Below are 21937 nucleotides of genomic sequence, written 5' to 3'. Positions count from 1 at the left end.
GTATCCTCCTTATTCAATACCTTATGGTTAATGTGAATTTAAAAAACTTAAATTTCACTTTCATCACAACTATACATGTTTCGATCCTAATTGGATCATCTTTACTAGATTGATAAAATTGGCATTACATATCATAGTTAAAAACATTTAAAATTGAAGTAAGAATGATGTTATGAATGTTAAAATTTTCTTATTAAGAAAAAGTTTATACTCTTATAAGATCATTGTTAAAATCTTCAGTGTGCACTGTTATTCACTTGTCACGATATCCCCTTGATGTTATCATTAGTTAAAAGTCTACTAATTGGACTAGGTGGTATCTCATTAATAACTGATATTGCATGATTTTATTTGCTGCCAATAAGTATTACCATAATTGTATATGTCTCCATGGTATGAGTGCCTGTAGTTGGAAAGTTAAAGTAAATTGAATGCCAAAGAAACACAAAAATGTAGTCTCATGTGTTTGTGAGTAATAAAGTTTTGACAAACCTTCTTTGCCCAGTTGAAAGATGTGTTTATGTGCGTGGTATGTATACATGTGACAAATGTGAAATTTAACTATTTAAAATTCACATTAACCATAAGATATTGAATAACGAGGATACTGTTCAACAATAAATCATTGTTGCAGCAATTTAAAGAATATTAGTTTAGCTGTCAATATGGAAACATGAAATTTATATTTTGTGATCTTAGAGGATTGATTTAACCCTTGAGGACTGGCGCGAGGAAATATAGCGCGAAAACTGGCATATGGGTGTATTTGACCCGGAATTTAAAAATCTATTTTTAGCTATCATGCACTATGTACGAAATGAATTTGCATCTGGACTATTCTAATGAACTATTCTATATCGTTTAACGTGATTTTTAAAAATGTATTTAATATAACATGCAAAATAATTACAATAATTTCATAAATAGTAAAATAGGCCTTAATATTGGGAGGGAAGATTTTATCTTAAATTTCAGTCACTTAAAATCAACAATTCAAAGAAATATTCACATTAATATATAGCACAAGTCTCAATAAACGTTGTTGATCACTCACAAATCGTTACCAGTATTCCTCAAGAATTCATGGCTGTCCAAAATGTGCCCTTTTATTCAGGCTGGCTGGTAGCAATAATCGCACACTGGAGACACATGGGAGTGGTGTGTTGACCTCAAATCATTATTCCACAATTGTTGCACTCTGTTTTCATCTTCCTGTCAGCACTGGAAGGGCAATGCCCAAATCTTGTTTGGCCTTTTGTAGCTGGAGGTCCTGTAATCGGAGTTTCAACATCCAGCTATCTTCGACCTCAGTGAATGAAGAAGGTTCTCCATTACAGCTGGGCTTTTCATGTGTTGCTGGACCTTTTCATGAGACAACTGCTTGAGAAAAGCTCGTCTAACTACCTTGTCAGGTCTCCTTAATTGATAGACAATGAGACTATTTATGCCAGCAACATTCATCTTGGCATAATATACCGTTAGTTGCCAGCGGTTACTCACACGTCCAACGTTGTATGTTGCAAAAAGCTCGTCAACAAAATCAATGCCAGACTTTGTGCAGTTGTAAAATGTGTTCACCTCCGGCTTATATTCGTCACCGGTTTCTCCATCAATGGCTGCGTCATGGTGCATTGTTGATAGGAGCAGCACGGTATTTCCTTTCCTCGGAACGTGTGATACCAGAGTCACTTGATTATCAAATACAAATTTACTAGAATGCTGTGATCTGTTTTTGTGTTGTAAAAAACTAAGAGGAATTTCTTTTTTATTCGTATGTATCGTTCTGACTAAAGTAAGCCGATGATTGTTCAGCAAACCTTTTGCTAAGCTCACTTTCTGACACACAGTCATCTTCACTTTCACTTGCCTGTCCACCGATTCCTTCCTTCTCTTCATCTTCTTTAAACACTTCATCAATTAGTCGTTTTAAACGTTCTTGTTCGTTATTCCAATCCATCGACACAGCTATCAAGATAAGCACTGATTTCATCGAACAGTCAGGTGAGGACTGGCGCCTTGGGTAAATCTGACCCGCCAGAGAGTACCACACTAACAACTCGGGTGATGACAAAGTTATAACATGTGAACTTTCTCATGTTTTAGTTCAAGGTCAGGAAGGAAGGTACTGAAAGTGACAGGAACCGAGGGGTAACCAAATCAGAATTATAGGCTAATATTTAAGTCTCGGGTCAAAAGCACCCATGCGCCAGTCCTCACGGGTTAAGAAAAGGAAGCCAATATATAAGGTATTTGCAAATTTAGAAAGGCATTTGTTAACAATGATTGGATGAAGCTGTTTGAGATTCTGAAAGTAACTGGGTTCAATACTGAGAAAGAAGGGTTATAATCTACAATGCAAACAAAAACAAGTCTGCAGGGATGAAAATCCAAAAAAGAAGCAACTGTGCAGAAAGAAGTGAGGTAGGGTTGCGTTTTGTACCTGCTCCTCTTCAAAGTTTATACAGAACAGGCAAAATGAAAGAGGAATTTGGGAAAAGAATCCTAGGTCAAGGAAAGGTAAACAAAACCCTGAGATTTGCTGATTTGAGTATGCAGAAGATCTGGAGAAACTGTTGAGTGGTATGGACACACTCTTGAAGAAGGAGTACAAGAAAATAAAACAATCCAAAACAAAAGTAATGGAATGCAATCAAACAAAGTCAGATGATGCAGGAAATATTAAATTAGAAAATGAAGTCCCGAAGAATGTAGATCAATATTATTACTTGTGTATTAGAGTAACTAATGCCGGTTATGGAGGACATAGAATGCAGACTAGCACAAGCAAGGAGAGCCATGTTTAAGAAGAAAACACAATGTTGACATCAGATATCCATATTAGACAGATGTGTCTGAATACTTTTATGTGGAGCGGGGTGCTGCATGTAAGTGAAACATAGACAATAACTAGTGCAGAAAGAAGGAGAATAGAAGTTTTTGAAATGTGGTGTTACAGAAGAATGCTGTAGGCAGGTGGGTGGACTGGATAACATACAATGAATCAAGTTGGCGAGAGGAGAACAATTTGGTGAAATTTAACTAGAAGAAGAGATAGAACGACAGGAAATATCCTGAGACACTCGGGACTTTTGAGAATTGTAGGTGGTAAGAACAGTGAGGGAACATGGCTTGGCTTGGCTTAGCTTCTGGCTTCCCACCCGGAAGGCTGAAGTTTGAATCCCGGTCTATCCTGGGTCGAGATTTTCATCTCAAAAATCATGTGATGTCAGGAAGGGCATCCAGTCTTAAAGGCCCAGTCGAAACCAAAATAAGCCTGGCTGGCTCCAGCGACTCCAGAAATAACCGAGTTAAACTGAAGAAAGTTTAAGTGGTAAGAACAGTAGAGGTAGACCACCAAGTCATGTGTATGACAAACAGGATCAGAGTATATGAAGGATATGGTAGTTATGTAGAAATGAGAAGGGTAGCGCAACATAGGGTGGCATGGAAGCTGCATCAATCTGATCCTATGGACTCCCTAGTTCTCTCCACTATTTCCACAAATTACAGACAAACAAAAGAATGAATGAAAGTAAATAAAATCACTTACTGAAGCCGATAGCAGATATTGGGAGAGTTACAATCTCAGCAATGAAGCCATGTACAGCACTGGCCCCATTGGCAAACAGCTTGATACTGAGACTTGGCAAGTGAGACCTGAACAACTTCTTCTCCAGGTTACTTCCCACTTCTATGTGACCAATTACCTTGGATGTTACATTGTAAATATCACCATCATACAATGTTATACTGTCAGGACGTCCAACTTTTCCAGTGGAATTGAAGAGGTTGAACTGAAGTAACCTGAAAAATTGTAAATAATTTTCTTCCTTCATCCCTTAAAATATTACGGTTGCAGACACTGTATAAATTTAATTCCTTTTTGATATAATAATAGGTCACTAATATCTAACAAAACTAAAAATTTCGTTATCAACATTGATGCCATTACATAGGAATGATGATGATGATGATGATGATGATGATAATGATGATGATGATGATGATGATGATGATGATGATGATGATGATGATGATGAGTCCTGTACAAATTAATGATAACATGTTTCTTTTTTTAAATTTTCAGATATTTGGCAAGAGTGTACTACACATTGCTTAGGCCTTGTCATACGAGGGTAATCCCAAAAATTTGGTCTCCTATTTTCTTATAAATACAGAACGCTGTTCGTGTGGCTATTAGTCACAATATTGTGAAGAGTGTTTCCCGTGCTTGCATAGAAACATGCGCACGCCACACTGAGACACTCAGTCTTGGCTTGGCAGCTGTTGAGAATGGAGCTCCCTTTGGATGTTACCGCCAAGTGCGAAGTGCGTGCAGTTATTCGGTTTTTTAATGCAAAAGGTACTGAACCGATTGAAATCCATTGCCAATTGACGGAAGTGTACGGTGAGTCGTGCTTTATAGCCGAACAGGACAACTTTTTGGACTCAATTGTCGCGGGTGATGAAACCTAGGCGTTCTACTTTACACCTGAGACCAAGCAACAATCACGCCAGTGGCGACATCCCTCTTGCCAAAGCCGCGGAAATTCCAGCAAACACAGTCTACCAGTAGAGTCATAACAACTGTGTTTTGGGATCGGAAAGGGGTATTGTTGGTTGACTTTATGGCGGCGAGCTGGTATGACATGGGCATACAAAAACTGTCACAGCATCTACAAAAATGCATCGACCGAAATGGTGATTATGTAGAAAACAGCTAAATGTTCAAGCTGTAAAATGATGTAAGCCATTGTAGAAATAAACAGGTCTATATATTTATTAAAAAATAGGAGACCTTATATTTGGGATTACCTTCGTAGATCCTGCACCTTCTATTCATTGTTTATTCATTGCTTGATATGCAATTGCTTTGTGTGACAAATTGTTTTAGGTTAAAAGTGCTTTGCAAGTGTTGTACTTTGGAGGTATGGCTTTTAATGCTGGGAGTGTCCGAGGACAAGTTCGGCTCGCCAGGTGCAGGTCTTTTGATTTGACAACCGTAGGCGACCTACGTGTCGTGATGTGGATGAAATGATGATGAAGACAACACATATACCCAGTCTCTGTGCCAGCAAAATTACCCGATTATGGTTAAAATTCCCGACCCTGCCAGGAAGCGAACCTGGGACCCCTGTGACCAAAGGCCAGCACACTAGCCATTTAGCCATGGAGCTGGACACTTTGGAGGTTACCTTGTGAGATTCATAATACTTGTCTTCAGTGGATTCATGACCCAGAAAGCATAGTACAATTGTAGCAATAACATACAATACGTATATGACACAAAGAGGGATATTTGCTAATCTTTGCATTGGTATAGGCACTTTAACTCAATTTATTCAGCAGCAGAAATAGACTGGTTTAATTTCCTCCAAGATAAAGGGAATCTGTGAAAGCCACTAGCGGTGATTGGGAATTAGAAGTGAAGGGGCAAAAAAGTGTACAGACAACAAAATGTACCTCGATTTGTGGAATACAGTGGGCAGAGGGGGGAGGAGGGCTATACATTAAAACTGACAACAACAAAAAAAGCTGAAAAACGGTAAATTTTTGTTGCTATCTAAGGGGATTTCGACAGAGGGGTAAAGATTGACATTCTACCAACTTAAGGGAGGACACCTAGCTCAACATGGGAAAAAACAGGCCAATATTCATTCGATTGTTAAATATGCTACAAACGTTGTTGAAAAATTCTGCACATATCCCAGTATTGGCATGCTTCCCAGCAATCAGAAGCAACTGCAATAATGTCAAAATTCTAATTATAACATTTTAAAATAAAATTTTCTGCCTTTTTAACAAAATATCACGCTTTCCTTCATAACTGTCTTACTGTTTCACGGATAATAACGATGTTTTCAGGGTTTCCTCCCATAGTATTGTACTACAATCTGTACCTCATTCAGGTCAATGGGATTTATATTAGATTTTATAAAAATATTTATTTTTAGTATTTTCAGGTACTCGGAATAAAAACTCGACAAAAATATCTAAATCACAATCTATGTTAGTGATTGAGGTTTATTTTGTAGGTGGGGATTTGATATACACTTTAAAAAAGGAAAAGTACGAAAATTCCTATAAACTTGGAACTTATAAAGGAAAGAGTGATATATTGTTAAAAAGGCGGGAAATTTAATTTACAATGGTATAATTAGAATTTTGACATTATTGCAGTAGCTTCTGATTGCTAGGAAGCATGCCAATACTGCGTGATGTGCAGAATTTTTCAACAACGTTTGTAGCACATTTGACAATCGAATGAATATTGGCCTGTTTTTTCCCGTGTTGAGCTAGGTCTCCCCCCTTAAGTGCGGTAATAATACGTTGGGATTGTTTTTTTTTCTTCCAGTACTCTACAATAAACCTTTCAACAAAAGAAAATTATTACGTATGTATTACAATTAAATAGAGGTACAGCGTGTTTATACAATTACAAGTCATTCAGTATTTGACTGCACACTAAGAATCTATTACAGAACTATTTAAAATAGTTTTATTTTCGTCCGCCTTATCAATACACCTTAATAATGATAGAAAACTATTATTTTACCATACACGTTTTGGGAAAATCATCCATTCCCTTCATCAGTGATGCCAGTTCAAAGAATAAAACTATATAACACTATCTTTTGTTTTTTTTACAATTTAGAGAAGTATTGTGTCCTTCGATTCAGAGAGTCCCGGGTTTGATTCCCAGCATGATCGGGGATTTTAACTGTAAATGGTTAATTCCCTTGGCTCTGGGGCTGGGTGTTTGTGCTGTCCCCAACATCCCTGCAACTCACACGCCACACATAACACTATCCTCCACCACAATAACATGCAGTTACCTACACATGGCAGATGCCTCCCAACCTCGTCGGAGGGTCTGCCTAACAAGGGCTGAACCCAGCTAGAAATAGCCACATGAAATTATAGCTCCTCAATTGTTCTCATGAAGGCTGAGTGGACCTTGAACCAGTCCTCAGATCCAAGTAAAAATACCTGACCTGACTGGCATCTGAACCCAGGACCTCTGGGTAAAAGGCAGTCTTGCTACCTCTAAACCATGGAGTCAGTATTATAAAACAGAAAAGACACCTAAGAGGGGGGAGGGAAGCATAAAATGTGTAAGTTATTGCTAACATTGATGATTTCACGGCCCGTACTTGTAGACGTGAAATAGGCTTTTGAGCTTATGCCATGTCAAGAAAACAAGGTGAAATTCTTTACAAATAATCTACTAAGTGTAAGTTATTGCCATATTCCAATGAATTTGCATGGAACTGCAAAGGAACCTTAGTTTGATTTTTCACCTAGAGTTGCCTTCCTATTGCTAAAATGGAACTCTCCAACTTTGAGACAAACGTTAACGGAATATATTAGAAAAAATTGTTCCTAGAATCAATGTAGGGAATTTAAAATGAATGGAAGAAGATAAGTTCACATGTACAGTGTATATCTATCATTTCTAAAGATGTAAGGAAAGTATTAAAAGGTGGGAAAAACATGAGAGAACAAATATGAAAACCTTTCCCGCTGGGGATTATAAAATAACAAAAGCACTGAAATGTGCCAAAAACACCAGACAACAAATATGAAAACATTTGCAGGAGGCTGATAAAAATATCAACTATTATTGCAGATCACACTCTTTCTAAAACAAATGGTAGTAGAAGCCTTTTATTTCGGATCAGGGTGTTATTAAACATTATTTTCTAGTGTCACACTTAGACAATGAGTTGGAGGTTACACTTGACCATGTGCGACTGCGATTTTGGCCACCATTTTGAATGTGACAAAACTTTGATTCAGTCAACTCTAATGATCGAGACAAAACTTGAAGGTGGGAGTTTCAACATTTGCGCTACCTCTGCGTGGTTAAAGAGGCAGGTGCCAGTCCACTTCCTGACAGATTTTAATTATGTCTTCATCATTAAGGAATTTCACGACATTTTTAGAATCCATAACTAGGCTGTCAAAAGGTAAGAGATCAATTGTCAATACGGACCATAATGAAATTCATAACTTATGATCCATAACTAGGCTGTTACAAATCAAATATGCACCATGCTAGTTAACTTCACACGATTATGTTCCTAATCCAGATGTAGGCTATCAGGTGACAAATATTCGCTACCCTTCATTGTACCACCCAATACAAAATGAATTTCTAATTTCTGAATAGAATGTGAAGTACAAGCACAAACAGTCTCACTGTGTTATTCAGCAATCTTGCTGCTAACCGGCAAGCAAAATTGGACAATCCTGAGGCTAATGGCTTGCTCCCCGAAGGTTCAACTTATCCTGTGTTCAGGATTTTATGGTCTTTTCCCTTTATCGAGCAACTATGGCAAGGGCTCTTTCTTACTCAAGCTGGAAATCACATTCCTTTTACAAGGGGTGATAAATAACATTTTCACGGCTAGGAAAAATGTGATCATACTAAACAGTAACAGCGACAATTCATGGCACAATAAGTGAGGTATCTTTATATAGATTTAATAAGATGAGAATCGGGACTTCGAATTTACGATGTACTAAGCGGGAAAACGTGCGAATGAGGAATGCACTAACAAGATTTCACTGTATTTGTTAAAGTTATGTTTCCCTATAAAAAGCATAATAAAATAGCATGTTATACACAAGTAAATAAACCAAGACATAAATTGACTGATAAAATGATTAATTATGTAGTGTTATTGTTCTCTTCTCTTACCTGAAGCCCAGAGGTTTTGAATGAAACACGCTGTTGATGATTTTGACACAGTTCACAGGATTGTTGTCGTACTTATAGTAGACCAGGACACGTTCCTCTATCACGATCTCCTTGGTCGTATCACAGATGTCGATGAGACTGAACAGATGATAAGGGATGTGTATATCTCTTAATGGAGTGAAAGAGCTCTCATCAGATTCTCGTCCCTCACCGGTGAGGGAAATCGCAGTAATCCCAACACCAAGTGTGGATTCAATGCTGAAATAATATTTATAATTCTTATTAATCAAATCCGTATGTACAGTCATGTAAAACTACAGGCTCGATCGACAGAAAAATAACACAAAACAGAAGATGATGTCAGAATTTTCAGAATGATCACTCTTATGTGTCACAATATTTATGAATCAGTTTTCAAAGAGGACTACTATGGGAAATATATATGCTGTTCTTTTCTACCAGTCCTGTCAATACATTCATCAAGAGTAAATTATTGTAAATACCTCACTTCATAAACATTTATTTGAATATCATGATCAGTGTTTCTCTTTGTGAAACCAATGAAAAATCGGTCTTTCCTTTATTTTAGCTTCCTTATGTTATATTAATCAGCAGTACTTATTTTTTCTGTAATACCCTAGTCTCCTGAATGTGTTATGTTCCTGTCAAGTCCATGTTTTAGTATTCCATTGTAACATTTTCATTCTTTATTTGATAATAATCAATCATAAAGTTGTACATACCTGTTGTACATGAGACGAATAGTATCAACGGGTGATATCAAGTTAATGCCATGAGAAGCACAGTTAGTGATGTTCACTCGAGTAATCCTGGGAGATTTGTTGACACTCTGAATTGCTGGTGACTTCTCATTATGTAAGATACCAGCTCCAGTGATGTTTACATACTCTAGGATAGATTCTGTCCGCTGCGTAGTCTGATGAGTCACTACGTCGTGAATTCTATGTTCATACAGGTTCTGCTCAAATTCACCATTAGCAAACCTGTTGTACATAAAGTTACATAATGAGCAATGCCAAACTTTCATGGCCAGTAGCTGTGGAATTAACATTTTTCAGGCTCTAGAGTCTTGGTCAACAGGAACACCTCCTTCTAGATGTTTTGTCTATTGCTATGGTTATCCTAACTCATGCAGCCTGCAACTGTAACCTAATGACTTTTGTAATAGGGGATTTTTTTTTTCTATTTGTTTTATGTCGCACAGACACAGATAGGTCTTATGGCGACGATGGGATAGGATAGGCCTAGGAATTGAAAGGAAGCGGCCGTGACCTTAATTAAGGTACAACCCCGGCATTTGCCTGGTGTGAAAATGGGAAACCACGGAAAACCATCTTCAGGGCTGCCGACAGTGGAGCTCGAACCCACTATCTCCCGATTACTGGATACTGGCCGCACTTAAGCGACTGCAGCTATTGAGCTCGGTAATAGGGGATTTCAGGAGAAAGAGTAGTGTATCAGAAATGTTAGAAAAACTTGGGTGGGAAGTAAGAGAAGGGAGAAAATCTGACTTACAGGATTATATAGAGTCTATTCAAGGGGGGATATCCGTGTGAGGCTTCAGTTAAAAAATAATTATATCGGCAGGTCTGACTACAAGTATAAAATTAGACAGAATTTTAGCAGAAGCGATTGAGGTAAATTTTCATTCAATGGAAAGGGCGTGAAGGAAAGGAACAGTTTACCAGGGTAAATGTTTGATCCTTTTCCAAAATCTGTACAGATATTCAAGAAAAGAATAAACAGCTACACAAAAAGGAAATTAAATGTTAGAGGACATTCGACCTGTGCAGGTGATATATAGATAATGTTTGTGAATAAATTAATTCCAACCCCTTGTCTATGGAGATTGAACAGCTAAAGTAGGGGACTGCCTGTAGGGATGAAGTACAGAGGGCACCATATATGAGATGATTATGTGTGTAAGTACAGAAGATATTATGAGTAGAATTTTGTAAATAATATAAATTTATTAAGGAAGAACTGTGTTTAACAGAAAAATTGTTAGTGTAAATTGTATAGTATTGTACTTTAGGAAATTATTTTCTTTTCCTTTTTTTAATTTAAAATTTAGTGCTTGATAATAATGTATCTTTGTGTTTTATATAAATTAGCATTAGCATTTAATCGTTTAGGGAAGAAAAGAAAAAAAAAAAAGGAGAATATGTTTGAAGACCTTGAGTTTCTTTAAGATGTGTATCATTTGCCACCAAGGTAGACATGTCATTTGCATATCAACGGGTCCTTTTTTAAGGAAATCGACCAAGGCAGACATTCAGCCCAAAAAGGTAAATTCATGAACTTTTGGAAAATTTTGAAAATTTATCTTGCACAAAAAAATAATTTTGATTTGAGTTTAAATGAAAAAATTACAGATGAAAATCCATTATATAAACTAGCATAAGCATTTAATCATTTAGGGAAGAAAAGCCAAAGGAGAATATATTTGAAGATCTTGAGTTTCTTTAAGAAGTGATTCTCATTTAACATCATCTTAATATTGAATATTTTATGTGGTAGTAATTTTCCTAATGTACCATTAATAATTATTTATTAATTTATATTATAAATTGTGAAATATTAGTTCTTTAAATTTAGGCTAAACAAATTAAAATTGTTATACTGTATTGTTTCTTATTCTTTGATGTAATTAAGTTAGACTTTGATGACTGCTAATGAAAAGAATGTTTATTGTTCTCAAAAAATGTTTGATGAATAAATAGTTTCATTAACAGAAAGTGTACTGACAAGGCGGATTCAACCATAATACTATTTTAAATAGCTTTCTTAGGGGCCGATGACCTTCGATGTTAGGCCCCTTTAAACAACAAGCATCATCATCATCATCAAATAGCTTTTAATAAGTTTTACGACAGACTTGTCACTGTTGCTGTAGACAAAACATCTGAAGGAATAGCCCAGAAAATATTAATTTCAAAATTCACAGATTATATTTACAAGAACTTTAGACATTTAAATCAGCAAAACAAGGGGATTGAAAATTGCAATATAATACTTATATAAAAATAGACTTTTGCTTTCTTTATAGCTAATGGTTTATTGCTGCACTAATACATTGGACAGACGAAGATGCAAAGATGACATTTACATCCCGACCTGCCTCGAAATGGAAATTGATGATGATGATGATGATGATGATGATGATGAAGAAGAAGAAGAATGAGATCATAATTGAATTTGAAGGTAGGAAGAAATACGTTTGAAATAATTACGTTAGAAGAATTGTGTCTCAATGTTCAAATTATTTAAATATTCAAAATTTTAGGAAAAAGAAATTTTAAGAACTATTTTCATATTTTGTTTACCTAATTCCTCCCCAAAATGTCTGTTCAGAATCCAGATTCTTGGGACCACAGTGGATAAACACAAACTTGCTGTTCCAGGAACACTCATGTTTATGTCCGTACAACTGTCCATTAAGACGAATAGCACATTCCTCGAGTCTATTCTCATCACCTATTACAAAAATAAAGAACATTATAAACTGACAGAGTGAAGCAAAAACATTATAATAAAAGAAGTTTCCAGATCCACAGTTAATGCTGTTTCTGGAGAAAGATTTCAGGCTGTTAAGTCAATATATTGGGAATTCTTTGAACAGTGCTTCAACACAACCTTGTCTACAGAAGAATGAACTATGAAGGACCAATATTTTCTCTCCAGTCAGATCACATGACCAGGTGTGTATGCTTCCTTTACAGATATGATTTAGACTATGGGGTTGAAGTAGAGTTTTAGTTCATTTTGTTTCCAGATGAAAGCCTACAACCTGTTTTCCAGTCAATGACCGGGTCAGGGATGTAATGAATGATGCAGATATAGGCTATTAGTGCGATGGGGTTGCCACTCCCAAAGTGATTTATTAATGAGTGATAGATGCTATGAAATTAGAATTGAGAGTGTTGCTGGAATGAAAGATGACAGGAAAAACCGGAGTACCCGGAGTAAAACCTGTCCTGCCTCCGCTTTGTCCAGCACAAATCTCACATGAAGGGACCGGGATTTGAACCACGGTATCCAGCGGTGAGAGGCCGACGCGCTGCCATCTGAGCCACGGAGGCTTGTTTCCAGATATAGTGCTAAAAAAAAAAATCTCTGTATATTCTGGTTTAGTGCTTTTATTTTTTTTACTGATTGAGTGGCTGCCAGCTTGCATTCCGGAGACAGTGGGTTCAAACCCCACTATCGTTGGGTTGTGTGGCTCAGGTGGTTGAGGCGCTGGCCTTCTGACCCCAACTTAGCAGGTTCGATCCTGGCTCAGTCCGGTGGTATTTGAAGGTGCTCAAATATGCTAGTTTCATGTCGGTAGATTTACTGGCACGTAAAAGAACTCCTGCGGGACCAAATTCTGGCACGTCAGTGTGCCCAATTATTATTATTATTATTATTATTATTATTATTATTATTATTATTATTATTATTATTATTATTATTATTATTATTAAACCCCACTGTCGGCAGCCCTGAAGATGGTTTTCCGTGGTTTCCCAATTTCACACCAGGCAAATGCTTAGGCTATACCTTAATTAAGGCCATAATTGCTTCCTTTCCACTCCTAGCCCTTTCTTAATCCATTGTTGCCATAAGACCTATCTGTGTTGGAGCGATGAAAAGTAAACTGAAAAAAATTGCGCACTTTTAAATTCTGCTGTGTGTGTTGATGTACACTACACATTATAAAGGATATCTACAATGAAAAACAACATGCAGTCCACTACGCAAAGGTAACAAAAGCACAACAAAAGCACTAAGTTGGTAACATGGGATTCTGAACACAAAATTATTGTTCATTTAGTGACAGATCAATAATGTGTGTAGTCACCTTGGGCTCTGAGACATGTTTGAGCAGCATCAAAGAATCCAACTTGTTTTTGGGCAGATTATTTCTCTCTTGGACAGCAGCTCCAGTCAGTTGTTGAATGTTAGCAGGAGAATTAAGATGGTGGACCAATGCTCTCTTCAGTTCACGCCACGCATGTCCAAGGCAGTTCATGTGCACAGAATATGCTGGCCACAGCATTCACTGTATGGCATGCGTCTCAAGGAACTTATTGACCCCTCTGACTCGATGAGGGTTGTCATCATCCGCACAGGTGAGCAAACTGAGGTATTTGAACTCACCAGCTTTGTTCAGAACCTAGCCACCAGTTTAAATGGTTCCATCTATCTGCAGTCCACACTCTGTGTAGCCTACTCTGATTTCTTGATGTTTAGCCATAGCCCATGCTTGCATTTGTTCCTGAACATTCTGACACAGTTCACGAGCTAAGAAAATGTCACCGGCATACAGAAACGTGTCTGGATGGTTGCCGTCACATGTCCTAGTAAAAGACAAATAGCAGAGGTGAGACAACTGATCCCTGATGGCTGCCAACTTGGATGTAAAAAGACGGTGAAATTGCAGCAGTATTTTTCACGATGCTGCTGGCATTACAATACAGGAGGAACATTCAATGAACATACACTCCAGATACATCATGCGGCCAAATTTTGTGCCTGATCAACCCATGAGGAATTCAGTCTAACACCTTCTCTAGATCTAAAAAATTTGCATGTACTAGCTTGTTCCTTTCTTTTTCTTGTTCTTCATTTCTTTGTCAAAAGTAAAATATAAAACCAAATAAATGTTGCAGAGAATAAGCTCAACATATAGAAACAGGAAAAAGATGAACACCAAACAGAAGTATTTGTGAAATGTTAAGAATTTCAGACAGTTGTGCTTTCATTTATATGACAAGCTACCCAAGTACAAACTTATCAATAAATCCGGGTGTTAAAATAACCAGAAAATCAATCAGATGAAAGTTAAGAACTTGAGTTACTAAGTCCAAACTTTACCTTTGCACTGAAGTGGCTCTGGCCAAGACCAGATTCTGGTCAGCGAATTGGGATGGTACTCAACCCGTGTTCCATGATCAAAGTAAACATCAAGAGGTTCAAATCCCAATTCACGACAGACAACCTGAGCATTACGCTCCGTGAATCGCTCATCGCACACAGGAACCCACTGCATTGTGGTTCGATTATAGTACTCCAAAAAGCCTTCATTCATAGCTGGTAGCCCTGGAACAAATAAATCACAAGCAATTTTAATTTTTGATACCACAGAACTCGTAGATTTATTTTCAAAACTATTTAGGCTAAACTTCGTAAAATTACTCTTGCAATAGTCTGAATAATTTAGGGTGCTTCATTCACAGGTTATTCAAAAGGAAAGTTTAATTCATAAATAATAAATTGTACTGCAGAATCACAGTCACAATTATTCACATATGTGCTGAGACCCTTTACCCACTGACAAAGCAAAGATGCTGTTTTGAAACTCAGATTGTGTGGACAAGTGCTGAGCGTTCAGAAAAAAAAAATCTCATGGTGCAACAGCCCATACAGCCTGCCTCACATCATATGGCCTGCAAATAATGGAGTCCCCCTCAGGAATGGGATCGAGATGCAGAAATCAGAGCCAGAATAGGTATTGCAAGAGGTGATGTTTCTGAAGAGAAAAACATCTTGCGTGTACATTATTCTTTTTTTTAAGAACTTCATCATATAGATCCGTATTGATAAAGTTTAAACTGAGAACTAGTATTAGGTATTAAATTATTAGACAGCAACGATGAGTATTGTAATCTGTTATGAGACGTTATGGCTGGTATGTCAGATTTTCAAGAAATGTCATCCAAATTTCAACATTGAAGATTTTTTTAAATTTTGCAAGAAGTGTTGGATTTTTTATGTAAATCATAATTATGTATATTTTATATTTAGTGTATTCTAAAAAAGTTCTTAAAGGACATGGGTTCTTCCATTTTTAAATCATGAGACAACAAAAATGAGCACTGTAATCTGCTACAAGATGTTATGGCTAAAGAAGTCTCAAATGAGACAAAACATGTTTCAAAGTATGTTTAATATATTTCTATATTAAATAATCTTCACTTGTAAAGTGAAGTGTATTGATTGGGTGGACCATTAAACCTAATACTAGTACTTAATCTTGTGTGTGACCATGACTTCTGATTCAATTCTCCCTGATATGTCATGAAGTGATAATTGTTATCGATACTGCTTTATGGTGTTCAAGGCTGAATGCTAAAATGAACCACTTTCAGGGTTTTGAACGTTGAAGATCCCAGAGGTAGATCACATCACAAACGAGGTGGTACTCAGTCATACTGGGAAATTATGAAAAGAAAGAAAGAATTGTAACTCAATTCGGGGACGTCCATTACGTTCATAAGTTTAAACACCTGGGAGAAATTCTCACTCCCAATGGAAATGAAAAGGAGGCATTAAAAGACAGAGTAAGGAGGATGAAGACAGACTTCAGACTACGTCATGACACCTGTAAGTCCAATTTCATCTCCAGCTGCCTCTGTGGATCAGTGGTAGAGTGTTAGCATCACGATTCCAAGATAGCGGGTTCAAACCTGGCGGAGGTAGTCGGACTTTTGAAGGGCGGAAAAAGTCCATTCGACACTCCATGACGTAAGATACCGGGATGTAAAAAATTTCTGGTGACACGTTTGGTGTTTACCTGACAAAATTCATTGAATCTCAGCCACAGACACCCAAGAGAGTTTTGGTTTACTCGGACTGCCATCTAGTAGGCCTAGAGCAAAATAGAACGTTGAAATTGATAAGCAGACAGCCAGATGGCATCAAATTGAAATGTCTGTACACAGTAGCTGAGGCCATATGATTATTATCATGTATCTCCATATAAGCCAAATTAAAACAACCGTACAGTGGTCAGAATGGAGTACCTATATGGAGTGGAATAACTGACGATGGTGGCAGATTCACGCTTTCAAAAAAGAAAAAGAAAATTCCTTCCAAAAATCATGGGTGCTAAGAAGTCACAAAATGATCAACACACTTTGCGGTTCATATCAAACCATGAACTCTATAAAACCACTGAAAACATTATAACAATGATGAGGAAAAGGAGGTTGACCTTTTGTGGACACATTGAAAGGATGAATCAAGAAAGGTTGGCCAACAGAATACTGCTTCTACAAGAGAAGTGGATGGCTGGGGGGCTTACACAGGTGCACAGGAACCTAACAGATGTAGGTGTCAAGGAGGAGGAAATACAGGACAGAACAACATTTGCAAGAGTGAGGTTTGAACCCAAAAAGCCACTGGCCAAGCCACGGAATATCTCAGCGGAAGAAAGAGAAAGGAGAAGCCAATGACTTATGGCTCTTTGTCGAGAGTGCAAAGAGAAGGCCATTAGTCTGCTTGACAGGAGGACAGGTAGATTGTGTAAAAGTGACCTACAGATGGCAGAATGAATGAATGAAACTTCCAAAATGACAAAGACAGCCTAATTCAACTGACTGTGGTAGGCAAGACAGAGGAGAAACATGGATGTTGATGGACAAGAGTAAGACATCTGACAGTGGTTTGATATCCACAATATGGCAACTCTGGTATAGGAAGCACAAAATAGAAATAATTACTCCATAATGGTTGCCAACCTTCTGTGGGAAGACAGCAGCAGAAGAATAAGAGGTTAGACAATAATTAGTTGTGTGAACATGTACTGTTGGCTAAAATAACACTGTAACTTTCAGAGAAGTGTCCTCCATCGTCAAACCAACCCTTCAGAAAAACAGAAACAAGTGCACAATAAATAGTGTACAATAAGTTAAGGAAACATGTGGAAAGCAACAGTGAACCAGGAACTAACTTTACTGCACTGGAGAAGGTTATATCAAAAAATAGGGGGAAAATTATGTTTTTGTTCTAGGTGTGCTAGCATTCTGTTAAATTAACTTTCCTAACTGAATATTTACACAACTACAAAAAATAATTAATCAATAAAATAATTAAGTAAAATAACTTACCAATCTCTGGTGCCCCTGAAGTTGTACAGTTTCTCAATGTGCACAACCGTATGGACTCCAGCCCTTGAGGGAGAGCCACAACGGATGTATCCACTAATCTTGCACTCTCCATATTTGCTCGCATAGGTAATGGTCGCATTATGATTTCTTGTCCTTCCCGTCCTTGAGCTCGTAATGTGCCCAGCACTAAGATTCCAACATTGGGAGCAAATTCCAGCACTACGTCTGGAGCTATTGACAGTGTGGCCTATTAAAAAACAAGGATCCAAATCAGAAATACCAACCAAGACATAAGTAAGATACTTTTAATTGTTTCTTTATCAGCTCATAATGGAAATGCATCTACATAGCAGTGATGCCTCTTAACAGGACTGGGCTTAAGGAAATGACCAGGAGGGATTGTGTAGAGATACCACAAGGAGCTGAGGTGTATCAGAAGACATGCACAACTGCAGAAGGGACTTGGAAGAAAAGTCAGAAGGCCCTCAGAGGAACGGGAGGTAAAGGCTTCCATTATTCAAAACATCGGCACTAAGTGAGATCGAACCCTGGGCCCTCTGAACCGAAGGTCGGTATGCTGACCGTTTAGCCAAGGAGCCGCACTTCAAACTGCATAATGTTTTTGTCAATATACAATTCAACAAAAGGATAAATTAAATGTATAGAAAATAATTAAAGTATATCTTACCCCTGGCAAAACAGTGATGTCTGATCGTACAGCGTAAGGCTTGTCACGTGCATATAACGTCAGAGATTCTTTTATTCTCCCACCAAAGTTATCAAGATCAATTGGAGATGGCTGCTCATATGATACAGATACAGACGAATCAAATGAATCTTCCATTAAATATGGCCTGGAATATGTAAGCAGCAAATTATGTCATTTTCTAGACAACAGAAAACATCCTGATGGCAAAAAAGGAAAAGAAAGTGAACTGACCTGAATTTAGCAATTGCATGGTTGTTCCAATCATCAAAATCAAATATTTTTTTCTTGATTTCAGTAACAACAGAGGTTCCCCACCAGTTCTCCTGAACATTGACAAAGTTGTTGATTCTTGCTGTTTTAATACCTGCAACCAGTTCGTAGTCCAGACCATTACCACCAAAGAGATTGAAATTAATATCAACTTTCTGGATCCCACGGAAACCCAAAACATAAGTAGGAACCTCTGTCACCTGTAAAGAAATTCAACAACTCTCAACCACTGATTCAGAAATATTAAAAAATGTATAATTTTAGAACAAAGATTTTTTTTTCTTTTTTTAACAATTTGCTTTATGTCGCACTGACACAGATAGGTCTTATGGCGACGATGGGATAGGAAAGGCCTAGGAGTGGGAAGGATGTGACCGTTGCCTTAATTACGGTACAGCCTCAGCATTTGCCTGGTGTGAAAATGGGAAACCATGGAAAACCATCTTCAGGGCTGCCAACAGTGGGTTTCGAACCCACTATCTCCCGGATGCAAGCTCACAGCCGTGCGCCTCTAACCACACGGCCAACTCGCACAGTATTCCTCTAATTAATCTTTACTCTGGCATAATAGTGATGTCTAATCAGATAGTGTGTGGTATATAATGACAAAGATGTTTTAATTCTAACACCAAAACTGTCAAGAACAGTTGTGCAGATGGCATGCAGAGACAGAAGAATAAGAAGAATATTTGTTTACCTGATGAAAGCCTCTCATAACGTCCATGTAGTGGTTGTTCTTCACTTCATTATACATAAACCTTGCCTGCACTTCGCCAAGAATTTCAGACTGACTGTCAGCCATGAACTGAATCATATATTTCCCAGTATTCCTTTCTATACGGTTATGAGATATTTGCATCTGCTTCTCCATTCCTCGCACTGACATGAGACCTGTTTTGCATCTGTTCTCTGAAAACACATTTCTTGTCATGTTTAAGTGAGCAAAATGCCCATCCACAATGAATGCAAACCTCTGGTTGCTTCTAAAAGTGTTGTTATCAAAGTACAGAGAATGTGTGAAGTTCTCATTGTACTGCCACACATATGGCAGGGACACATCGAAACCTCCTGCTTTGTTTTGCTCAATTGTATTGTCTTGGAATACCCAATGGAATAGATTGTTTGAACTTCGCAGGTCCCTGGAAAGAAATAAAATGTGCTTAGTATCAAAACAGAAAAGTACATGCATCCCTTATCCTGTAAAACATCATAAAAATGCTCTCCCACTGGACCTTAAATTAAAACTCATACAAAACCTACTATTTCCCAATCTTTGACTACTGTGACAGTATACTGATTGCCCTAACCTGTAAACAAGCAGTAAAACTAAAACGTGTACAGAACTCTTGCATTCACTATGCCTTCCAATTCTGACATGATGCTTATATAAAACCATACCGGTACTGCATAAAATTGGGATGGTTACGTTTAAACGACAGTGAAACCCAACAAATGACCCTCTTCTATCAGTTGCTTTCTTCAAACAGCCCCACCTATCTATCATCTAATTTTAGGCTTCTTTCTTCATTCAACAAAATTAACACTTGTTGTGGATCACAATTTGAAGTAGCACTGCATCTAACAAATACCTACAGCCATTCATTCCTGGTCTCTGCTACGATCCTGGAAGATATTGAAAAGTCTTGCTCGTCTAGAACATTTAAGGCAGCCTACCGTAAATTCCTCCAGAGTACATACAGTTGACTCGAATGAATGTAAGAGTGAATGACAAGTGAATGAAACCAAAAATTACGTACTAGATTTAAGTATCTTAAGCTATCCCGTTTACATTTTTAGCCTTCTCATTTAAGACTATGCACTGTTCCTAGCAACATCGTTTTTAGTATACTCATATTGTAACAGTAATATTCAGTTCATTTCTGTTTGCCTCATATTAGAATAAGTTTTCCTTTAAGCTAGTTAGCAGATATATTCTCTAGGTATTTGATATATTTCTGTTATTTTTTATCCACTCTATAAATCCCATAATTTCTTCATCAATAGTAATCTCAATAAGATTGTATTATTGTTATTCCTTATCTCATAAGCTGTAATTGATTACCATGATATTTTAAATTAATACTGTAAAAGTGAAAAAACTGTATATGCTTAAGTGCAAGAGAGAGAGACAAGAGCCCTAACTTCACGACTTAATAAAGACACAAATAAATAATAAAACATAAATCAAATTCAGTAAGAACCACTAGAAACCTCTCAAAGTGTCCAGCTGCCGTTGAGTGAATGTCGTGCAGGAGAGTTCGACCAAAGATTGGCAAGGGACAGTGAATGACGACTATTGTGAGTGTAGCATCAGTGGCCATACCGACAGGCAGTGTACCACATACAGAATTGTGATACTGTGCTTTGCACAAACTGTGAACTGTGTGGCGGCGTTAGTGTACAGCGAGTATAATTGTGGAGCTGTATTAGAGTGTAAGTGACAATAGTGGAACAGTATTACAAGTAATCATCGTCGTCGTCATTATCATCATCATCATCATCATCATTATAGAATCCCTCCAGCGTGTTGGGTAGGGTGATATTGAACGAGCCTTCAGCATCATTGTCTGTCCAGGAATGCCTTCTCTCTCACCACTGACTCCCAGTTCCCTCCTCTTCTCTCCACATCATCTCTCAGTTGGTGTAACCATCTCTTCCTAGGTCTCTTCAATGGCATTCTTCCCTCAACCCCTCTCTCTAGCCATGCACGCATTCACTTTACATGTCCATACCATGTTAGTCTCCCAGTCCTTAGCTTCTTTCCATTGAGTCCACTTCCAGTTCCATTCTGATGTCATCATTCCTTACATGGTCTTTACATGTTTTTTGGAGGGTAGTTCATAGAAACTTCATTTCACATGCTTTCAATTTAATAACTCCTCTCCCTTTCAGTGTACATGTTTCGAGACTGTATATGAGAATAGACACAAAATAAGACTGCTAGCCACTCTGTTTACTACGGTATTTCTTTACCTGTAGTACAGTACCCCTTCTGGAAATCATACTCCCGAGGTATTTAAATACTTGTACACGTTGAATGTTTTCACCTTCAAGCTTTATGCAGCAGCCAGTATCTTTCCTACCCATTTTTAATGCAACCGGTTTTGTTGTGCTAACTTTCATCTCTTACTGTTTGAATTTTGCTACCCATTCATCCAGCCCAGTTTGTACCTCTACCTCTGTCTCTCTCCAGATAGCTACATCATCAGCAAACACTAATGTGTGTAGTTCTCCGTCTTGTTCTCTTTTTTATAATAATGTTATACTGTATATAAGTCATATTTAGCCCATATTGTCAACTTTGAATAGTTATATGATATTATGATTTATTCCACTTTTATGATACTCAAAAAGTTTAAT

At 37.5% G+C, this 21937-nt stretch overlaps 1 protein-coding gene across 1 annotated transcript in view; it reads right to left on the bottom strand.

The window, feature by feature from the left end:
* bark (protein bark beetle) overlaps nt 1-21937 on the bottom strand; it is a 223768-nt gene that overhangs the window by 25804 nt on the left and 176027 nt on the right. The window contains exons 17-25 of the mRNA XM_067153381.2: nt 19275-19716; nt 18539-18777; nt 18287-18452; nt 17599-17845; nt 14585-14809; nt 12052-12202; nt 9448-9708; nt 8705-8962; nt 3551-3804 (exon numbers count right to left, since the gene is read on the bottom strand). Of these exons, the coding sequence (XP_067009482.2) occupies nt 3551-3804; nt 8705-8962; nt 9448-9708; nt 12052-12202; nt 14585-14809; nt 17599-17845; nt 18287-18452; nt 18539-18777; nt 19275-19716 (2243 nt within the window). The remainder of the gene's footprint in view (nt 1-3550; nt 3805-8704; nt 8963-9447; nt 9709-12051; nt 12203-14584; nt 14810-17598; nt 17846-18286; nt 18453-18538; nt 18778-19274; nt 19717-21937) is intronic.

Source organism: Anabrus simplex, chromosome 9 (assembly GCF_040414725.1).
Source record: "Anabrus simplex isolate iqAnaSimp1 chromosome 9, ASM4041472v1, whole genome shotgun sequence".
NCBI lineage: Eukaryota > Metazoa > Arthropoda > Insecta > Orthoptera > Tettigoniidae > Anabrus > Anabrus simplex.
This window is presented reverse-complemented; position numbering and strand designations above follow the sequence as displayed.